General features: G+C 44.5%; 1 protein-coding gene across 1 annotated transcript; it reads left to right on the top strand.

The window, feature by feature from the left end:
* Positions 1–6446: 6446 nt before the first annotated feature.
* Positions 6447–8979, top strand: NKX2-5 (NK2 homeobox 5). Its single transcript, XM_065409905.1, has 2 exons — positions 6447–6744; positions 8372–8979. The coding sequence occupies exons 1-2, from the start codon at positions 6447–6449 to the stop codon at positions 8977–8979; spliced, it is 906 nt and encodes a 301-aa protein (XP_065265977.1).
* Positions 8980–17266: the final 8287 nt, after the last annotated feature.

Here is a 17266-nt window from a genome sequence, read left to right as displayed (position 1 = left end):
TCTCGTTAACTGTATAAAACAGAGAACTAATGACAAAATCAGGAAGCCAGAAGTGATCGATACAGACACCAGCACAACTTATCCAGTAGCTTCTGCAGCCAACAAGGGGGTAACTAGGAGATCTGCAAAAGTTTACTCAAGGAAACCCTAATAGCCTATTTCTGGAATACTAGCTCTTAATAAATATACCGCACCTTAAGTGTTAGCACTCAATTAGTGACAAGGTTTCAACCCCCCAGCGTTTAAACAGAGTCCTCCAACAGATAGCAGCAAATTCAAAGGGGGGGGGGGGGGCACGAGTTATGACATTTACACCAACTGGGATTAAAAACAAAATAAAACAGAGGTTTCAATATCTTAAAAGAGAGAGTGAGAGAGAGAAATGTTTATTTCCTAAACTGACTGCAGTAAAAAAAAAGTTAAAAGCAAGGCTTTTAAAAATCAATTGTATTTAAAACCAAACCTAGAAACTGTTCTATGCCGCAAACAGACGGTCTGCAGATGAACAAGTGTGAACGCTACCTATATGTACTATAAGGAATGAAGGTCTGGCTCCTGTTTATACCAAGGTCCGGATAAAGGGCAGCTTTGACTCATCAAGGAGTGCCCATATATTATGTTAGGTTTGGGGTTGGTATTTTTTTGTTTTTTGTTTTACTCATTTCCCCCTAAATGTTAAAGAGTTGATTCTGTATGGCTGCTGTCTGCTGGACTCGGAATTAAAAGTTGCTACAGGATATTTATCAGATTCTGTGTTATTAGTTATTCTCTTTGTATATATATCTGGGACCTGATTCTGTTGTCATGTTTACCGTCCTGAATCAGAAGTAACTCAATTGAAGTCAATAGTGACAGTGAAAAAACCTGCATACATGAGATCAGAATCAGGCCCTGACTTCCCTATTAAGGAATCTGGATTAGGTATAATCACGGTGACTACCCTGATGTTGTCCATTGTCTGCTTTTTACAGAGTAAGCAGATGATGCCATAAAACTGAACAAGAGTAAAAACTAAGCTAATTTGTGCGAAATAAGGAGGATGCAGGAAAAACACTAGGGTCTGTGGCAATTAGTGCCATCTTCGGCTGAACTGAATACCCCTGTGAATAAGGAAATTGATTTTAGATCAATCATTTTTGGGTCACAGCTTGCATTCCTTAAACCCCCTAACTCCTACTGAAATCAGAGACAGGTAACTCAGGACCTGATCCTTCAAGTGGAACAACAACAAAGATAATGTCCAAAATATTGGCCAAAAGCAAAGAAAGAACAGAACCCGGGGAAAGCAGGTGAGTGCTGGAGAGTAGGAACTCTTATGGGTATATTAATGCCACTTCCATTGCTGTTTGGTGCCTAAATACTGGGCGGATGGACACACCAGATATAGCTAAAAGAACGCTGTAGAAACTCTAATCGCACACCCACTCCTCTGTTCCGCATTGGACTTCCTTATGCCAAGGTTAGCCTATAAGGCCTTGCCTTGAGGCAGGGATTCCGGCTGTCCTACAGCAATGCTGTATCAGAGCTTCTTTGGCGAAGGCAGAGTGGCTCTGCAATGTTTTCCTACTGAAGGACTGATTGCCAGGAGGCTAGCAGAGGGTCCAGCCCCGCTTGCCAGGTTGAGATCACGGCTAAGTCACTAACTCGGCTTTGCTTCCATCTACATGAGAGGAGCTCTCCTGGAACTCAGGAACAAGGCTGGGTGCTTTGGTTACCCTTCTCCCCCCTCCCCCAACACCTCCCTCCCATTCTGCCTCTTGCATGCTTAGTGGACGGGGGGTAACTATTTCAGCGGGATGAGAGGATTTAGGGGAGGAGGGTGATGAGCCCCGACCCGGAAAGTCCATGAGCTGCTGTATGTCAGTGGCTTATTCATCAATCAGCCGGACACAGAGCAGACCCGGCCTCTCTTTACGGAGTGTTTGCTTTTTCACCAATTATTGCGGCCCTGCAGCTCTTTTTGTTGATACAGTAGTTTTAAAAAGTGCTAATGTTCATTTATCAGGGGGCCGAGCCCGGGACTCCCACTCCTTGTGATTCTTCCAAAAATATAAACACGGCAGGGCAGGGCTGAGCCGAAAGCCCCCATTTGTTTCTAAACTGCAGTATTAAAAGGGATGCATTGTTGAAGATAAAGCGGAGGATAACGCTGTCTGTCTCCAGCGAATGTCTCGCTAAAGCATTAATGACATTCCAAATGAGCGCTCCGGCTTATCTTTCAATTAATCACATCTACCTCTGCAGCCGGGGCCCTATCGATTGGGAGGGAGGGTGTGATTCGGCCCGCTAGGAACCCTACAGTTTCCAATTAATAATATTTTATATGCAGGCAGCTTTCATCTCAATGTACACACAGGCCGCACTAGCTACAGACTCGGCATGAAGTGAAGACCGACAGAAGCTGCAAGCTCATAGCAAGGACAACATGCGCCCGGATGCCTGGGAAAAGTTTGAGAACCTCTGACCCTGCAAAGACGGTGGTAGCACCCAGCGAGGCCAGCCGAGATCAGAGCCCCATTGGGCTAGGCACTGCACAAACACACTGCAAGAGACAGTCCCTGCCCCAAAGATCTTACAATCTAAACAAATAAGACCTAGAAAGGGTGGGAGATAGGGGGCATTAATAGCTCCATGTAGAGATGGGGAGCTGAGCACAGAGCATTCTATACACGGAAACGCAAGCGCAAGCAAAGACAAAATGTTTCATCCTGACATAGGACAGAGCAGGAGAGGAGCTTTGCACTGACCTAGCATACTGTATTCTGAAGCGAAGAAGCGTTTTCCGTCTAAAAGAAAGATGGATGCCCTCTAAAGAAGAAAAGACCGCAAACATGTTAGTTCAGGAAAGCTCTTCACTTCATGCAGCTTTAGGAAGACGAGAGAGAGAGACAGAGGGACTTCGATATTTTCGCCCGGCTAAACGGTATAGTCATAGGACAGGATACTAGATTAGCCATGACAATTCCTGTGTTCCTATACTTTATGTCCCTATACGTATTTTTAAATGTTAGGCAGGTGTATGATATGTTTGGGGAGAAGCTCCCTAAGCGCGGAGTTTGCATTATCTCCCACGCTGCTACCCGGTTAAGTAGCATTTATTTTACACACCCACACCCACCTCAGAGGGACTAGAGATGCAAGGGCAGCCTGAAGAGTGGAGTTTATACATTCTAGATGCAACCAACCTATGTAGGCGTCTAGAGGGTTATATTTAGTCTCTCCATATATTGATGTATATACACACACCATCCACACCATATTTTTGAATAGTCGCTCGAATTGATCTAAGAGTTGCTCTTAATTCCTTCTACAGTTATTTACTAAAGAAGTGCCAAACATTTTCTGAGAAAGAATAGCTGAAAATAAGCGAGCTGTAATGGCTGCGTTTCCCTTCATTAAACAGCAATATTTCAGGCCTCTCTGTACACTCTAATCTCTTACACTGTCATCGCAAGTTCCAGCTCCGATTCACCAACGAAAAGGTACCAGGACACTAGCAATCGTTTGCAGCAAGAATTTTAATTGAATCGGATGTTGCTACTTCATCGGATAGCAGCAATTTAGGAGATAAAGCGAACTCCACACTCAGGGAGCTTCGATCCAGCCTGGGAGAGTCAATACACTGCAGGCTAGAGCGAGTTAATTATTTTTCTCATTCGAGAGAAAGTTACATTTCCGCCTTAAGAACAAGGAGTACTTGTGACACCTCACTAACACATTTATTTGAGCATAAGCTTTCCTGGGCTAAAGCCCACTTCATCAGATGCATGCAATGGAAATTACAGTAGGAAGATATATATACACAGAGAACATGAAAAAACGGGTGTTGCCATACCAACTCTAATGAGACTAATTGATTAAGGTGGGCTATTATCAGCAGGAGAAAAAAACGTTTGTAGAAAATACAAACATATCTGAAGCCACTAGAGAAAAGGGAAAAGGGCGGAGGGGCTGGTAAATGATAGCTAAATGTCAGAATTCAGATCCCCAGTGGGAAAGAGAAGAAATTGGGCCGCTCTTCCGATAAAGGTGGCTGATCAAACAGAAAGAGATCAACAATATGCTCCTTGCCATCGAGTCTAGTTCGCAGGAGGGAAAAACCATTTTTTATAAATAGGGGCAGGTGCTTCTGGGTAAGGTCCAGAGGGTCCTGTGGCACCTTTAAGACTAACAGAAGTATTGGAGCATAAGCTTTCGTGGGTGAATGCCCACTTCATCAGACGTCTGATGAAGTGGGCATTCACCCACGAAAGCTTATGCTCCAATACTTCTGTTAGTCTTAAAGGTGCCACAGGACCCTCTGTTGCTTTTTACAGATTCAGACTAACAGGGCTACCCCTCTGATACTGGGTAAGGTTGTTATCCCCCACGTGTTCGTGTGCAACGGGGGCTGGTTCGTCTTGCTGCTCTCCCTACATTAGCTCTTTCTTTCTGGCTCTGATCACGCACCCGCCTTTCCCCGTGGCCAAGCACCCGCTGCCCAGCACAAGGGCCCGGTCCAGTAACGCTGAATTCCATTGCAAAGCCTAAAGCGCCGGGGACATCCACATTAGCACCGGGTGGGTTCATCCCGGGCAGTTCCATGACAAGAAATGCCAGGCGAGTTACTGGAGAAGGGGCGATGCTATGTCAGGCCGGGGAGCTGGGTTTTCATACACCCCAAACACTTTCTATTGCCAATCGGAATAAAAACCCGAGAGATGCATTCGGCCATTCTCCCCTCTTACACATGGCTGCAGTCGGCGCCCTAGCACGAAGGCATAGATGGACATATTCAAAATGGCTCTGCTGCTGCATAAGACCTCAGACATTACCCCTCTCCGCCTCCTAAAAATCCTGACCCTGCCTTAGGGAAAAAAAAACAAAAAAACTGGCCACCCCCCTTCACTAGTATCTCTGCCCAGGAAGGATATGTCAAAGGCCAGGCGAACTCACCATATCACCCGAAGACTCTTTTCCGCTCCACTTTTCCACATGGAGCCACAAGTCCCTTTCCTTATCTCTTATCACCCTGGATTGGATTAAGAGATCATTAGGGAGATGTGCCTGGGAAGAGCTGCCTTCCAGTTGCCTTTTAGAGACTGCTCTTCTCCCCACGCAATTCTGGGGATTCCACACACCAAATACTTTCCCCAAGAAGTTACTTAAACGTTTTTGGGTTGTGTGTGTGTTTTTAACTGAAAGCATCGCAACGCCCCCTCCCCCAGCCGAGTCCTTCGGAAGGATTTGCTGCTGCGGTTTATTTTAGTGGCAATAAGTGCATGAAATTAATGAGCTCCCACTTCTGGTCCTTGAATACAAGGAGCTGCAGTGATCCACAGTCATAGCCTTCCACTTATGGAAAGCCAGGCCCCGAGACTGGGATTCAGATATTTACTCTCCGAGGCAGATAATAGAGATTAATTTTCCAATTTGTATTTGCAAAGAGCCCACACTTTAGTTTTTCGCTGCTGAGCGGTTGTTTGTGTTAGCGAACAGAGTGTTTTCCTTAACTGCTGCTGTATTTAGTGCTTTTGCATCACATATAGCTTGCCTCTGATCTCCACAGTCACCGCAAAGTTGCACATTATTGCTTATTTATTTCTTAACCCGCTCTTTAAATGCGCTAGATTACTAATATTGCCCCCGAGTCCGCTGCATTGCAGAACGCTGGGTGGCAAGCATTAAAAGAGATCAATTACAAGCGATAATTTTTACAGGAAAAACAGAGTCTTGATAGCTTTTTGTCCTGAACAGAGCTACAATCAAACAGATGAAAAAGAACCACGTGTGGGCTCTTTGGCTACATTGCTATACACCATACACTGGCGCTGTAGATAATATGCCTCATCAGAATCTCATCGATTTCTTCTTCAATCACAGACGTAAATTTCCCCTTATGGTGTCCCAACGAATGGTGAAGGCTCTTCTGTTATCATTTGGATCACATAGTGCAGATTACTAAAAACGAAACTTCCATATTTTAAATGGAAGTCAGCACATATTTGCTTGATTGTTTCCTCCGGGCCTGTTTATTTAATCTGACTGTATGATAGATGGCATCAGATAGGGGGTTTGTACACATGAGGCCTTTCGGAATTTTTTTGTTAAAAGATCAACAAAGTCTGCGGGGGAAAGCTGGATAAATACAACGCTGCCCCTTTAAATGAGTGGGGATGTTTTTGAGTTGTATTACTATATTAGGTGACATGGAACTTTGCATCTTTTATTCCATCACTGCTCAGTTAGCCAATAGAAAGCTAAAGTCACCCAAAAACTGCCTAGTCCCTCCTTCTTTTCCTTTATGGTCTGGTTCTACCTGCCTCCAGTCCACAAGTCAAGGCTAATTGCTGGAATGCTATGTGCCCCTTTGGAGAGCTCAGGAGTCACGACCGCTCCAGGTTGGTTGTTTCCAATTCACCTTTACATGAAGCGGGGCTCTGGTCGCTGCCTCACTTGCCCCCACAATGTTTCCTAGTCCCGTGACTACTACGCCCTTTTCTGTCAAGGATATTTTGAATCTGGAGCAGCATCAGACCGGCCTGGCTTCGATGGAGCTCTCCACCCTGTCCTCCTCCTCCTCCTGCATGCTGTCAACCTTCAAACAGGAGACGTACACGGCAGAGACAACAGCCCTTCCTGCACTCAGCGAGGAGCAGACTCAGATTCACCCTTCCAAAAACTCCACCACCTTCCCCAGCTCCTTCTATGTTAAAAACTACATGGAAGTGGACTCGGCCAAGGACTCTAAAGTGGACAAGAAAGGTAAAAGGGCAGCACTCCGAGGAGTGTTTTAAATAACACCGAGGGGGGCTCTTTTGAAAGTACAACCCCAGGCCTTCGTTGGCAACTGGTTGGGGGTTGTTATCTAGAGGTGAGACCGTTTATTGGGGCGCTGGAGGATTTTTAGATGCTCTGATAAGATAAAGGGGGAAGATCGTCTTCCCTGTGCCTCGAAACAATCTCTATCTACTTTTCTTTCCCCACCACACTTACCGGCCATCAGACCCAAGCTACTAAAAAGGAGAGGGAAGTTATAGGGGGGAAAGAGATCACTTAACGGCTTCCACTCCATGTAACTGAAGAAAAAGGCCAGACCCCAGGACACCCCTCAGCTCAGAGTGATGGAGGGGGAGGGGGTTGTCTCCTGTATCAACCCAGCTGATAGCAATGTTTGTTAGTAATTCTTTTTGAATTACATTAAAGCAGATTACTTACATAATAGCTCCAAGAATAGAAATAGAGACGTACAGGTAGGCAGAGCAATTATTAAATAGTACCCAAGAAAATATTCTTTTTGGTCTTTCCGAAAAATAGGACCGGTTATTTTAGCGATTCCAGACCAATCCCCGTGGAATGGAAAGGCCATTTTGACTGAACTCTAGGCAGTGTCTTGCTGCTTGTAAGATGGTCACTTGTTTACAGGGAATGTTACTGGAAGGAGAGACATGGAGATAGTACACGAAAAATATTATCACCCTTTTCATCTCCGTAGAGCCTTCCAGACTATGATCCGCCGGCGCTCAGCAACTCCTGTTTGCTAGCTAGCTGAATCCTTCGAGCAGGGGACTGGAGAGGCTTGAGGTTTTGGGATGGGGGAGCAGGAAGAGGAGAGAATGTTGCCGAGAAGTTTCCTGTTACCTGTAACTTATTTCCAAACTCGTTTACAGGAAGAATTTTGGTACAACAGCAAAAATGAAACTGTGTGTTATAAATTGCGAGCAAAGTGAACTATGTGGCAAACGGAAAACAACGATCAGCCAGTGGAATCAAAATGAATTGCAAACTGGCAACTTTTAATTCAGGAGAATAATTCCAAAATCTATTACTCACCCGACAATTTTTCTGCTGAAAGAATCATAGACAGTCCCTGCTCTTTAATGTTCACAGTATCCGTAAGGGATATCCATGGTTGCCCTGTTTACATTTAAGGCCCGTAGCATTTTGACTACTACTACTACTACTAAAAAAAAAAAATAGGCGACAGACATTATTTCTGCGCAATTAAGAAACAGCTGAGCCGATTTCAATGCGGTCGGTGGATACTCGCTACAAATACAGTATAAAACGAATCAACTCTGTAATAAAGAGATTAAAGATCGAAATAGTCGTTCCGATTTTTAAGTAATTACGCATTAATCTAATTTCTCATTTACTATGGCGCTTTAATAAATGTAGTAACATTTACTAATATAGTTTAAGAACTCTACAATGGAAATAACATCCTGGAGAAACTCCAGCGGCAACGAACGGGCTTGAAAGTTATTTGGAGTCTGTAGCTCAAACAGAAGCAGAGTTTAGTTTAGTGGAAAGTCCGTGATACTCATTTACATGGGTTACAATGATTCACATACATTGATTATTGTGTGTTGGTTTCTTTGTTTTGCTTCAGAACTGTGCTCCCTTCACAAGACCCTGGAACAGGAGAAAGGGGGCTTGGAGGATCCAGAGCGCCCCAGACAAAGGAAGAGGAGGAAACCCCGCGTCCTCTTCTCTCAAGCTCAAGTCTATGAACTGGAGAGAAGGTTCAAGCAACAGAAGTATCTCTCGGCCCCCGAGAGAGACCATTTAGCGAACGTCCTAAAGCTCACCTCCACCCAGGTCAAAATTTGGTTCCAGAATAGAAGGTATAAATGCAAAAGGCAGAGACAGGATCAGACCCTAGAAATGGTCGGGATCCCTCCACCGAGGAGGATAGCCGTGCCTGTTCTGGTAAGAGATGGGAAGCCCTGCTTAGGGGAATCTTCCCCCTACAGTTCACCCTACAATGTCAGCATTAACCCCTATAGCTACAACGCCTACCCTGCTTACACGAATTACAACAGCTCAGCCTGCAATGCCAACTACAATTGCAACTACCCTTCCATGCAGACCATGCAGCCTGCTGCAGCCGGCAACAATTTCATGAACTTCAGCGTAGGGGACTTGAATTCAGTGCAAACACCGATTCCGCAGGGTAACGCAGGGATTTCCACGTTGCATGGGATCAGAGCCTGGTAGACTTACTTCACCCATCCCTATTCTAGACCTCAGCGCAACAATAAAACGGGGACAACGTTTCACGTGGACTGTAAACTGATCAATGGACCGAACAGCGAGACGTTGGACTTGAGGCTAAGGGAAAGGACAGGCTTCCCCCCCCTCCGCCTGAGATCCCTCAGAGAAGCAAACAAGCAAGTGTCTCGATATATTTTCAAACTGCTGGGAGGACTGGAAGGGAATGGGCCTCTTGTAGGTTAATGTAGTGTCCTCGAGAAATTCACCAGCATGCTTGTCGGCATCTCCAGTTGGAAGTTTTGAAAGTTCTTTGTACAGATTATTCTACCCCATGTAAGTTAAAGCACACACACACACACACACTATTAGATGTGGGGGTTTATATTAAAATTACCAGACGCCAGGTGCTTTGGAGAGCACATTACCTATCCCCTGTAAAGCTACACACAGCTCCCTCCTAGCTTCTCAGAAAAGCTGTAGGAAGCCCTGAGAGCTGAGTTGGCCGTTTTGCGCTACAGAATGGCTCCTTCAAAACGAGTTTGAACAATATTGCCGGTGCAAACTCTTCGACTTATTTTAAAAATCAAAGTCCATGTTTCATTTTGCACTTCCTGTATGGACACTAGATTTTGAAGAGTCCTTAAAGCTAAGTGTATCGCTAGTCCTAGATCTTCAAATGCTGCCTTTTGGTGAAAACCATGCGGTCTGCTATTTTATTTAAGATGTAACTTTCCTTGCCCCAGAGACAGAGTGGGAGAGTATATCGTGTATATAGATCTCACCAGCACACAAAGGCTAAAGACAAAGCCCCGAAATGAAGGAATTCAGATGCTGTTACATGCCAGATCCCCGTAGGGTTATGCACTAAAACGTGATTTAGTATTTAAATGCACTGTCTGTTCCTTGTCCAGCCGCCAGTTTGTATGTCTTCCTTGGCTGTGCAAGCTGATGGAACTCGGTGACTTGTCATTAAAGAGAGTGGCTTAATGTTGCACGGCTCCTTTGCTTTCATTCTAGCCATGATTACTCCCTTTGCTAGCTTAGTACTTCTGGGGTGTGCAGAAGGAAAAGGCATTTCTCTACACTGCCGGGGCAGGTCCACACCAGTGCAGGAGACTGAGGCCTATTTGCCCTCAGTTAATTCACTGGGTGAGATTCGTCTCGAACGTAAGTGAAGCTCTCGGGACTATATACATCCGTGAGTGAAGCCAGGCGGATTTAGCTCATAGCGCAGAATCCCGGGCGGCATCCCCCTGCAGCATTTGTACTTTACCCGTCTTAAGTCTGCATCTATGTTTACAGAGACGCAGGAGACAAAGCCAGGAGAGGTGTGTTCGTGTTCATGATTTGGGGTCTGGGGTGAAAGACTGTATTTCATTTGCTTTGGGTCTCTCACATTTTACTCCCCGATTTCATCAGATCGGAATAATATTTTTTTAAAAGTCTGTAATTTGTAACTTGTTCTGCGTGAAAACCAAAGCAGTAACATTTTTGCTGCGTATAAATTCCCGGACCTGTAGAAATTCGGCTAACTTCACTATTCAATTTTTAAATCCCCGTTTGAAACAAGAACTCGTTATATCTAATATCCATTCCGGGAGAAATCACACCTCAGACTTATTTCGATCAACATTTCAAAACCCTTTCCATTCTGGGGCGATTGACTCTCCAAAGTGCTAACAGCTTCCGCATTTATGTAGGTGGCTTTCTAGTTCTATTTCTAATTGATTGTATGACGATTGTTATGATTTTATCTATGGCCCCTCAGAAGATCTCTAGATGAAGCCGTTTGGCGTTCCGATACATGGTTTATGCACGGGGGAATTAGAGAGAGATTTTAAGTCAAAACGTCTATTTTACAGAATATGACTAGAGCAGACAGCTCGGGATACGGTATTCGGCGAAGGCACGAATTATAAATAATACGCAGCAAGTCCTAGTGAGATTTCAATATCTCTAGATTAGACACTGACACAGTCCCTAGTAATTTTCCCATTCTTTTCGTCTAGTCACTTTCCATTCATTGCCAGTTCCGCTTTTACCCCCCTCTCCTAGTTGAAACTCAATTTCTTTTCAGGACACGGACGTGAGCTTTAAAGAAGGGGTGGGGATGACACAAAAATTCACACTGGTTTAACATCAGGAGTGGGTCCGAACAACAGCTATCGATTGTGCATTAAAAGCGCTGTCTTGTTAAAACGAGCATTAAAGAACGGATCGCAAAAGTTCGCTCGCCTTTGACTTCAGGGGCGAGCAAGCAGAAGTCTTCCCAAAAGGGAGCTTCTTCCCCCAGCTGTGGAGGTGAGCGCGGGCCACACGTATCGGAAGAGCAGATGCTCGATCCAACCCGGCGTTTTTACAGTAGTCGCTATCAAATGTCAATTATTGGAGTGAGAAACAACAAACCTTGTAATTCAGCGCAGTCAAAACATCCTCTAAGTGTCTGAGATTGTGCCGGTTGTTGATAAGGCAATTAGGGGAACCTGCAGCCTCTCTCCCGGGCTCACCATATCTGCCCCATCAGTAAACAGGGATGGAGACAGGGTGGCTGTGGCCCTGGGACACAGGATGAAAGGTTGCCAATACATGGAGATCTTCTGCCGCCACTAATTCCCCTCACCCCCCGAACGGGACCGATCCCCCCCCCCCACACCTCAGCAGGTAGGATTGCAGAGATAAGGAGGTCGGGGGATGGTTTCTATTTGCAATCAGTGCTGCAGCTCGAGCCCCTGGTGGTCTACAGTGCATTCACCTGTCTAGGCCTCAGGGGGTTTCCCCCTTTGGAAACCGTCTGTCGGACTCCCTCTATCTTTAAAACATAATTCTGTTTACATATTTTGGAGGGATTGCCCCAGACAGAGGCACAATGACTTCGGAATCCCGCACAGAAAAAGCTGAGAGCCACCGTCTTTAAGATGTCCTGTAAAGAGGAGGCAGTGGGGAGAAGCTAAGAACGACTGGCCATTCGGGAGCTGATCAGCACAATACAACTCCTATACTTCTGCCTGGAAAAAGCAAATGATGCTCCTCTCCGGGCAGGGACAAGGAGCCCATTGCTGCAGGTCCCTAACCCTGAACATTCACATCAGAGCGTTTGATCAGGGTTACAACTCCTGAGGTCTTTACCCAGGCAAAACTCCTGTGAACTTCAGGCGAGTTTTCTCCAGTAAGGAGCAGCAGTTTAATGAAAGAGGATTACATTGCAAAGAGGTTACTGGGTGCTTCCTTTGTGTATCCCCAGTCAGACACATGCTCCCTGCTCTAATTCCAGGAGTGTGTGAATAGCACACATGTCGCGAATCCAGGGCCCCTGCACCTTCTGCAGCCAATGCAGAATTTGACCAGGATCGGAGTTCCATTTAGCACAGGGAAATCCTCAACATTTATATTAAGGGCAAGTGGTGAGCTGCTTAACCCAGGGGAAAGGCAGTGGGAATTTGGCCAAGTGAAGACTGAGCCATGCCCACAGAATCTGACCCTTAATGGGTCTCTCAGAATCCAGCACACTAATATCTGAGGGCAAGAAAAATGGTCCAAAAAGAGTAAGGGAAAGAAGAGGCTTCCCAGAGCAACAGGTCATGATGGGATTCTCACTCCAGCAGTGCTCTAGGCAGTAATGTCCTTCACATACACTGCGGATGTGGTGGGATTGCTCCTGTCTCATCCTTTCTTGGCTGCACTTGTAATCCCATGTGAATTTTTCAGCAGCAGATGTCTACTACTACCCAGTTAAATCCCATCTCCGACTCTACAGTGCAAAATCAACTCTCAGCCCAGTTTTGGGGACTGATTTCTAGTGCTGCACTGGGCTTATGGCTCAGAGGGATCAATGCAGGAGCCAGTGTGCCATGTATTGCTACAGGCTCTGCCTACAAGGCCTCTCACATTCTCCCCTCCTCTCCATACTTCCCAGTTCCTGTGGGAATTGCATCACAAACAGATGCAGAGCAGGATAAGACAGGGACTTGGAAAAGCAACCAGAGCCTTGGAGCTGGTTCAGAAAGCAATTTAGGCAGAGGACACAACTGCAGCTGGCTGGAACAGTGTCCTGTACTCCAGCCTGAACCTGGCAGCAGATCAGGGATCCGCAGAGTGAGGCATAGTGTGGGACTTTGATTACAGAGATTCCTTGTTAAACTGCAGGGATTGATTACAGGGATCCCTTCTTAAATTTAATTCCTTCTTATACTGCAGGGACCAGGAGAGAAATACCAGGAGGGAGTGCTCACTGCCTCCACCACCTGCCCAGGAGCTGAGCCACCTTGCTTCTATTTTGGGTCAAATTCATCTCGGCTATCAATCCTCTGCAGCCAGTGGAATGGCACCAGGGACCAATCTGACTGGATGGCTCTGCACTGTTACAAAGACTATAGTGGTGTTTCTCAAAGTTGTTTAGGGTATTTCGACACCCAATTCCCATTCTTTGTAATGACTAGTCAGCTTTGAAAATCTGAATTTATGTAGATAAATTGATTTCTCTGTCTGAGCCAGCATCATTTTACATCCATAGGATATTGTAACAGACCCCTGTACCTATAATAACCTATTTTAGAGGAGAGTGTGGGGCAGTAGGGTTTCCACTGGGACCTTCCACACTCCAGATACTATAGTAATGCTGTGGGCTCCTGGCAGGGCAGGGAGTGTAGCAAAGGGAGACTGATTGCAGTTTGGATTTGAGGTCCCCACTCCTCCTTAATTGTACACTTTAGGGCAGATTTTCAGGGGCCCTGAGCATCCACTTCTCAATTTGAAATCAACTGGAGTAAATATTGCTCAGCAGTACTTGACTTCATAGAACAAGTGAGCTATAAAGTTAAGGGCTTTATATAAAAGAGCTGGAATTCACCCAGTTGTAACAAGTAACAAGTTGAATAAGGAATGACAGGAGGCTGCATTTTTGCCTTTTGCAGGTCTCCCCAAATAATAGCCATGCAGTTTTCAAACTGTGTTATAAATCAGGATTTTATTTCTTGAATCCTGTAACTCCCTGCTTCCTGTGTGGAAAGTTACTCTGTTGGAAGAAGAGTAATTCCTGTTTTTTTTGCCCCCCATTCCTGCAACACAATACAAGGAGACATGGTTCTGGCAAAAATTAAAGTAAAGTAGCTTAGTGTTCTTGAACACGCCAACTAAAAAAACCCCTCTCCTTACTCCACCCAAAATGCAGCAAACAGTACTGATAATAAGCAATGTCTAATGAATATCATCAATTATTCTAATCAGGATTGTTTAAAAGGAGTAACATCTTTAAGAGGAGCTTCCAAATATCTCTGAGTGAGAAAGGCAAAGTGCTTGCAGACTGGGACTTGAATCTCCATTGTTTTATACCTTGGTTAGTCATTTACACCAGTATAAACAGAAATTCTGCCATTTTGATATGGTAGCATTTTCTAATCAGTTTCTACTCATGGAAATTACTAACCAAGGTGTAGGATAAGGGAGAATCAGGCCCAGGGATTAAAACAGTTTCCCTCAACACAAACAAGAATCAGAACATTCTCCCTCAGTTGCTCAGACATCAGTGTTTCTTTTCTCTCTCCTGCTCAGTTTAGAGACAGAGGGAGATGGAGGCCTCCTAGCAGAGACTGAACACTAATAGTGTATATGTGAAAATGAATCAAGTCAACCAAGTTTTTGCAAAGTGTCCCAGCGTGAGAACATTGAATACTATTTAATGAAACAGTATATTCTATTTGGCAGCCACCAGCAGCCTCTCATATGAATTTAAAGTCCTGCATCCTCACAATCAGAGCAGGCTCCATTGAATGACAGACTCATCAGGTACAGGACCAATCATGCAAAGGGCATCTCCAACCCATTCTCCTACCTCGCTTCCTTTTTCCATAGAGAAAGGAATCTGAATATTGTTAACTAGCCTCACCGATTATTTTCTATCAAAAATCCTTTGTTGTTTGATTGCAAACAGCTCCAGACTGCATGCAGATCACAGTATTGCTACAGCTTTTGCAACTTGCTAGGTGACATGTTGTCTTATGCAGTTCCTTCCTCCCATGCACCAAGAAAGGAAACATTTCTGAGGATCAGCCAAACTCATTTATTTTCTTTTGCACTGCATCTTCGGCACTAGCCCTGAGAAATGCAGTCAGACAGCAGAACAAGAAAATATTTTATTTTACAAATCAGAGGCACCAACTGTCAAATAGATTAAATTGTTACTGCTGATTCTAGCGATGGTGAAGCTGCACTAAGAGCTGTCTCCCCTACCATAAGGGACAGCTTTAAAATATCCCTGACATTTCCAGCACATTTTTGGTTGTCTTTTAGGTGAGAACAGCCCCTGCAGCTGGCCAGTTTTTGCTGGTCTCACTCTATCAGGTGTGTGGCTACTATTGGCTGTTGTCAGAGACAGCGTACTATAGACCAATGGTCTAATCTGGTAAGGCAAATCTTAGGCTATTTTTCCTAATTTTGGCCACCTGTATATCTTGGTCATGCCAAAAGAGATTCTGGAACTGAAAACCGTGTGTGAGTGAAATTATGTTGGTGGGTCCTGGACTTACACACAGTAAGAAGGGGGGTGAGACAGAAAATCAACTATTTCCAGGACATGGAGTAAAGAGAAAAGCTATGGAGATCCAGAAAAAGAATTAAAAAAAAAAAAAAAAAAGAGAAACAAAGCAGCTGTACATTCTGAACAATTGACACACCAGCCCCAGTGAGAAATATCTGTTAAGCCATACCTGCTTAAAATAACATTTGTTTGGTGCCACCAAAGGAGCATTGGCTAAAGCACAGGACTAGGATTCAGGAGGTCTGGGCAGTTTTCCCGGCTTTGCTACAGACTTAGGTCCCAAGCCTGCAATTGGATCAGTGAGGGCAGACCCTTGGATCTTCACAGAATTCAGTGAAGCTCCACCTGGGTCCAGGGGTTCATCCACATGACTTCTGCAAAACTTACTCATTTGCTTAACTATATACATCTGAGAAGTCCCATCAAGCTGAATAGAACTGCCCATGAGGGTAAAGTTAAACATGTGCGCAAGTGTGGTCAGGATCAGGACCTTGCTGTGTGCCCTAAGTCACTGCAGCACTTGAGGCCTCATTTCCACTTTTCTAAAATGGGGATAGTATTTACCAATCTCATGGGGATCTTGTGAAGTTGAATTAATTTCTGTGAAACACTCAGATCTTTAGGTGGAAGGTGCTATAGACTGTTAAAGGCAGATGCTAGCAAACTCAAACTGGAGAAGAAACTATGTTTGAGAAGTGCTTTGAATGATGAAAAGTGCAGTGAGTGCTAAGTATTAATTATTAAGAGAAATGGAATTTCAAAATACATCGGAGTGATTTTTGTCCTAGATCCAACTAATCAGTTTAACAACTAACAGTACTTATAAAATTTAAAAAAATTGATGCTCAGAAACACTTTCTAGATCTTCTACCTATTTGGGAATAGTAGTTAGAAATGCATGATGCTGCCCCAAGAATATACCATGGTTTATTTTAGTACAGCAGATGTTCCCTAAACAGATTGCATTATCCTTTGTATATTTCAGCATAAGCTTTGAATAAGTCCCAGTACCAGCTCCTAGAAACTGGCCCCAAATCCCATCTTCCTGACCAGTATTTTATATATTTCTTATTATCTGCAAGAGATAACAGCAGCTTTCAAAGTGCCCTTTGCAGTCTGAGGAGGCTGCAGTGTACAAATATGTGCACTGCCCAGTCTGTGAGTCTGTCATCAGGAAGGTTTCAGAAACAGGCTATCAAAAACTTTCAGTCAAATGAGTTTCCAGAAAGCTGTAAAATACTAACAAAACATTAGAGCCAAATCCTACCACCTAGCTTATGATGATAGTTCTATCGATTGATGTCAGTGACACTACTTGTGTGAGTAACAAAAGCAGGACTTGATTCTTCCTGACTTGGGTTCAGTGGATTAGTCGGTACATTGTGCAGCTGCTTGCCTTACATGCAGACTTAGGCTCAGATCCTGCACACAGGTACACAAACACCTAACTTTGTGCACATGGGTAGTCCCACTGAAGTCAATGGGACTGCTCATGTGCATAAAATTACGCTAGTGAGTAACTGCAGGATCTGGGCCTTATTTTATATATTGGCTTTCTTACAAACAAGCTCCCAAAATAGTTTGCAGAGGTAAATAATAGTTCTGAAATTAGCTCCTGATCCTGAAAGCCCTTTGCACCCAGAACTCCCATTGGAATCAATCCACAGATAGAAGGCTTATAGCATCAGATATGATAGAAGAGGGGAAGAAAAATGAAGTGATACACAGCAATAAGAGATGCCAAGATTTCATTGGAGA

Source organism: Emys orbicularis, chromosome 8 (assembly GCF_028017835.1).
Source record: "Emys orbicularis isolate rEmyOrb1 chromosome 8, rEmyOrb1.hap1, whole genome shotgun sequence".
NCBI classification, from domain to species: Eukaryota; Metazoa; Chordata; order Testudines; family Emydidae; genus Emys; species Emys orbicularis.
Note: the sequence above shows the minus strand (reverse complement) of the source record. Positions and strands in the feature narration are given on the sequence as shown.